Genomic DNA, 5,493 nt, shown 5'->3' with positions numbered 1-5,493 from the left:
GAATCTCTGGGAAGGTGAGGGTGGTCACCTGTACTGTTGGAAAGCAGCCAAGAAGTTCAAAGACTGGGCCGCCCTCAGATGGAGAAAAATCCCTCCATATTTTTTTTAAAAGCAAATTCTTTCATTTGCAAAACAAAATGTGGACAGGTAGATCTCCCCCCGCCCCAGGCCCACACACAAGGGGGACTCCCTTCCCACCCACCCATTTCAAATTCCGTCCAGGTTTGGATGGGGGAGAAAACCCCCTACCTTTTAATACGCTTTTACCCAGGAAGGGCTATCCCGCCTCATTTGCAAATCAGCTTACCACGAATGGAAAGTTGTTCTGACCATAAAATAAGGATTCCCAGCGCGGAGCTGAAAGGACTCACCTGACTGACCTGGGAGACACACAGGAGATTCCACACCATGGACAACCTGTGGATGGTAAGTCCCAGCTGAGGGGGCTGCTGGATGGGGCACCTGGTTGGGAGGGGCAGCAGAAGGGATGGCAGGATGGGCCTGGCAAAAGGTTTCAGCGGGCCCTGGTGGGTGGGAAATGGTCCTGGCTAGGACCAGGAAACCGAGCTTGCTTATGTCCTCTCTATCTTTTCCTCCCTCCCTCCCTCCATCCTTTCCTTCCTTCCTTCCTTCCTTCCTTCCTTCCTTCCTTCCTTCCTTCCTTCCTTCCTTCCTTCCTTCCATCCTTCCTTCCTTCCCCCATTGCTATCTCCTTTCTTCTTTCACTCCTTCCTTCTCCACATTCCCATCTCCTTCATTTATTTCCTTCCTTCCTTTCTTCCTTCCTTCCTTCCTTCCTCCCTTCCTTTCTTCCTTTTTCTTCTCATTTCCTTCCTTTTCCCTCCTTTCTTCTCCACATTCCCATCTCTTTCATTTCCTTCCTTCCTTCCATTTCCTTTCCTCTTTCCCCCCTTCCTTCTCCTCATTCACATCTCCTTCCTCCCTCCCTCTTTCCCTCTTTAATTTTTCTTTTTAAATTCCCCCTTCCTTCCTGCCTCCCTCCCTACTTACTTAATACTTCCTTTTTAAAAATCTCTCATTCCTTCCTTCCTTCCTTCCATCCATATCCTTTCTTCTTTCCCTCCTTCCTTTTCCTCCTTTCTGTCTCTTTCCTTCCTCCCTTCCTTCCCCCATTGCTATCTCCTTTCTCCTTTCGCTCCTTCCTTCTCCACATTCCCATTTCCTTCACTTCCTTCCTTCCATTTCCTTTCCTCTTTCCCTTATCCTCATTCCCATCTCCTTCCTTCCTCCCTCTCTCTCTCTTTAATTTTTCTTTTTAAATTCTCTCTTCCTTCTTTTCTTCCTGCCTCCCTCCCTATTTACTTAATATTTCCTTTTAAAATTCTCTCCTTCCTTCCTTCCTTCCTTCCTTCCTTCCTTCCTTCCTTCCTTCCTTCCTTCCTTCCTTCCTTTCTTCCTTCCTTCCTTCCTTCCATCCATCCATCCATTTCCTTTCTTCTGTCTCTCCTTCCTTCTCCTTTCCCATCTCCTTCCTTCCTGCCTATCTGCCTGCCTTCTTCTCATTCTCATCTCCCTCCCTCCCTTCCCCCATTTCTCCCTCTTTTCTTCTTTCCCTCCTTCTCTTTCTCCTTCTCCTTTCCATCGTCTTCCTTCCTTCTCCACATTCTCATCTCCTTCCCTCCCTCCCTCCCTTCCCATTCACATGTCTTTCCTTTCCTTTCACCTTCCTTTTCCTTCCTTTCCCAAGTCAGTTTTGATACCCAGCAACTCCCAGTTAATCCCAGCAGGTTTGGGAGGATGAATTTGTGATCCAACTAGCTGAAACCCACCCAGTTGGCTTTCTGACTCACAGAACTAGAACTCCCCTCCCCATTTTCCTTGCGTCTTAACCAGGGGTGGGATTCAAAAATTTTAACAACCGGTTCTGTGGGTGTGGCTTAGTTGGTGGGCGTGGCCAACGCAATATCACTCACATCAAGGCACGCATCTCCTGGCCTCTCGTGACTGTGGGGATGCTGCAACAGTCATAAGTGTGAAAAATGGTCATGAGTCACTTTTTTCAGTGCCATTGTAACTTTGAATGGTCACTCCACACAAGCAAAGTACCAGCAAAGAAGGGGAAAAAATCTCCAGAGAAGTCCCTGAGACAGGAAGTCCAGTCCTGCCAAGAATGTAATAAGGGTTAACAGAGAGGCAGTTTCTGTAAGCAACACCAGAATGTTTCCTTCCTGCCTCCCTTACAGGATTAGGCCAGTAATTTCTTCTAACAACCGGTTCTCCAAACTGCTTAGAATGTTAACAACCAGTTCTAGTGAATAGGTGCGAACTGGTAGAATCCCACCCCTGGTCTTAACCCCTAAATACAACTATCCCTTTCCTTTTTCCTGGTCAGACTTAACTTCCTGCTTAGGGTTTCCTGCCTAGGCAGGGGTTGGACTAGAAGACCTCCAAGGTCCCTTCCAACTCTGTTATTCTATTCTATTCCTCAGTTCAAAATCTCAGTGTGGGTGGTGTGTATTTGTGACAAACAGCCTATGTGCATTGTTACCAAGTCAGGTTTCGTGATTACTTTAGATTGGGGGTATCCAACCTTGGGCACTTTAACACCTGTGGATTTCAAGCGGTCAAGGTGGGACTGCTTTAGATTCACGGGGTCTCGATGTTTTCCAAAGCCTTGTGCCTTAAGTGTTCTGCAGAAACAGATCCAAGTGTGGCTGTTGACCAGGGTTGTGTGTCGGTGAGTGACTGCAAGCCAAACCTAACACAGTGAGGCAGTATCGTTTGTAAACTCCTGCCAAAATTTCATTCGGTAAAAGGGATGTTTAGCCACAATCTTCCTTACCTTAAGTTGTCCAACTTGGCCACTTTAAGACTTGTGGACTTCAACTCCCAGAATTCCCATAGCCAGCAAGATTTTACTGGAAATCAACATGGATGGGATAAGAAGAAACGTGGCTAGACTATTCTATTTTTTGATAGGGTAACTTTAATAATAGATAGTGGGAACACGGTCGATGTAATATATCTTGACTTCAGCAAAGCAAGGGGAAAAAAAAGAGCTGGCTGGGGAATTCTGGGAGTTGAAGTCCAGGAGTCTTAAAAGTGAGCAGCACCTTTGCATGGTTAGGGAAGGGTAGGAAGCCCTCAAACCTCTGGAAGATCCCGATTTACTCCCTGGGACCCCTGCCCCATTCCCAGATTCCCCTCCACCACCACCCCTTCAATCCTCTCTTCCTCTTCCAGGCCGTCATCAGTGTCCTGTTCTTAGCTTCCTTTCTACACCAAACCCACGGGTGCTTTTCAAAGAATGATTGCTGCACGGACAACAAGATCGACACTTTGGGAAAAGACCTCCAAGTGAGCGACCCAATCTTTACCTCGCCCTCTGCCCCGGTTTCAGCCACAGATTGCCAAGCATTGTCCAAAGGCACCGTGGCCCAACGATCCATCTCTCCTTGGAGTTACTGGTAAGAAAAACCATCGGCCAAATTGAGCCTCAAATTTTGTTAAGGTATTGAGTTTAAGAGTTGACCAGTTACTGTAAGGCTGATGTAATGATGAATCAGCATGGCATGGGTATTACCCTTTTAAGACTACGTATGGGTCCACAGAATACCCCTTTAAGAGGTATCTATATAAAGGTAGCCATTAGAGACGTGTTTTCTCTCCTTGTGTCCTGTCTTCATTGCAGAGTTCTCCATGTAGAGTTAAGAAGATGGATTGCTTGTCAGGTATTTGCCTACCCCGTATATGTCTTATAGATAAACCACTGTTAAATGTCTAAGCCTCTGTGTGCTGTTTTGCTCTTGGGTCGTCTCACAATAACAGTCACGCTGCAAACGCTCTGACAAACTTTGTCTTGCTAAGAAAGAAAGGTTGTTCAGTGAGTTTTGCCCTGTTTTATGACCTTTACTTGCTACCGTTGTTAAGCGAACTGCTGCAGTTATTAAGTGAGGAACACGGTTGTTAAGTGAATCTAGCTTCCCCGTTGACTGTGCTGGTCAGAAGTTTGCAAAAGAGCAAATCGTGTGACCCTGGGACACTGTCACCGTCACAAATACCAGTCAGTTGCCAAGCCTTTGAATTCTGATCACATGACCACCAGGAGGATGTTGTAATGGTTGTTAAGTGTGAAAAACGGTTGCAGGGGACTTTTTCCCAGTGCTGTTGTAACTTTGAACAATCACTAAACGGACGGTCGTAGGTCGAAGACTACCTGTAGAATGACAGTGGCAAAAGAAAGAAACGATTTTATTATGATTTTAAATTTTATTTAAAGTTATTTTAATTAAACCAAGATTTAAAAAGAAAAACAGGTAGAAGCTTTCAGGAATTGCAGATCACTTCTGTGGGACACATGGCACAATTAGACAGGTCCTCGCACTTACGACCATCCCAGCGTTCCCCACAGTCACGTGATCAAAATTTGGTCTCTCTCTTTTCACATAAATCCACTCATCTGTATCTATCTACTAATCATTTGTAGACAAAGTTCCCATGTTATAAAATATTCCAAATCTTTTTCTTTAATTTTTTCGAGTTAACCTATCTGTTTCTGCTCATTCCAGATTTTTTTTGATTATATTATCTTTTTGATATTATATTACGCTTTTTTTCAAGAGACAAAAGTTTCTGGTTTTTCTTTCGAAGATGTTTCGCTTCTCATCCAAGAAGCTTCTTCAGCTCTGAAGAAGGAGAACTGAAGAAGCTTCATAGAGAAGAAGCAAAACGTCTTCAAAGGAGGAAAAAAAAAACTAGAAAGTCCAGTTTTCTCTTGGGGAGAAAAAAAAAAGGCACCTTTGAGACAACGATGACCTGGATGACTTGTGAATTTCTACAGATCTTGAAAATGAGATCTTCCCCTTCCGCACAACCTTGGGTGGGCTTCTGGTGCCGGGTGCGATTCTTACCTGACTCTCCTTGTCTCCCCCAGGAAGGATTTCAACGCCACCCGTTACCCGCAGAACCTCTGGCAAGCGTCCTGCTCTTGCGACCATTGTCTGTCCTTCCGCTCGAGCCCTCGGCACGACGCGAGCACCTACAACAGCTTGGAAAAGAGGGGCAATTCGGTCACTGTGCGAAGCAGCATTCTGGTCTTCTATCGGAAAGAGTGTCCCGGCAGAGAAGGATTGTTTTATCTACAACCCCACAATTATGAGCTTAACGTGTCTTGCGCTTGCGTGGTTCCCAGGTACTCAAGCAAGGGCAGGAAATAGTTAAGATCTTTAAAAAAAAATATAGCACCCAGCGCCAGTGGTGGGATTCAAATAATTTAACAACCACTTCTCTGCCTAATGATTTTTTCCAACGACCAGTTCCACCAGTGGTGGGATTCAATTTTTTTTTGTGGGTGTGGTTTGGTGGGCATGGCAGGGGAAGGATACTGCAAAATCCCCATTCCCTCCCCACCCCACTAACCTGCTTTCCAGCTCCGTTCTCCTGGGCAGGGCAATCAAAGAAGACCCAGCCAATCAGCTGGGATTGGGGAGGCGGAGAATAGATGGGGGCGGGGCCAGTCAGAGGCGGGATTTG

At 45.8% G+C, this 5,493-nt stretch overlaps 1 protein-coding gene across 1 annotated transcript; it reads left to right on the top strand.

The window, feature by feature from the left end:
* Positions 1 to 408: 408 nt before the first annotated feature.
* On the top strand, positions 409 to 5,177 carry IL25 (interleukin 25). Its single transcript, XM_087947390.1, has 3 exons — positions 409 to 426; positions 3,205 to 3,428; positions 4,895 to 5,177. Exons 1-3 carry the CDS (start codon positions 409 to 411, stop codon positions 5,175 to 5,177), a joined length of 525 nt encoding a protein of 174 aa, XP_087803516.1.
* The last annotated feature ends 316 nt before the right edge of the window (positions 5,178 to 5,493 follow it).

This window comes from Notechis scutatus, chromosome Z, assembly GCF_049901735.1.
Source record: "Notechis scutatus isolate UNSWTSFEM ecotype Mainland chromosome Z, rNotScu1.2, whole genome shotgun sequence".
Classification (NCBI taxonomy): domain Eukaryota; kingdom Metazoa; phylum Chordata; class Lepidosauria; order Squamata; family Elapidae; genus Notechis; species Notechis scutatus.
This window is presented reverse-complemented; position numbering and strand designations above follow the sequence as displayed.

What these genes read in the sequence shown, in the direction of transcription:
- IL25 (XM_087947390.1), top strand. An exon ending in ATCTCTCCTTGGAGTTACTG is followed by an intron (nt 3,429 to 4,894) that starts GTAAGAAAAACC and finishes TGTCTCCCCCAG; the next exon opens with GAAGGATTTCAACGCCACCC.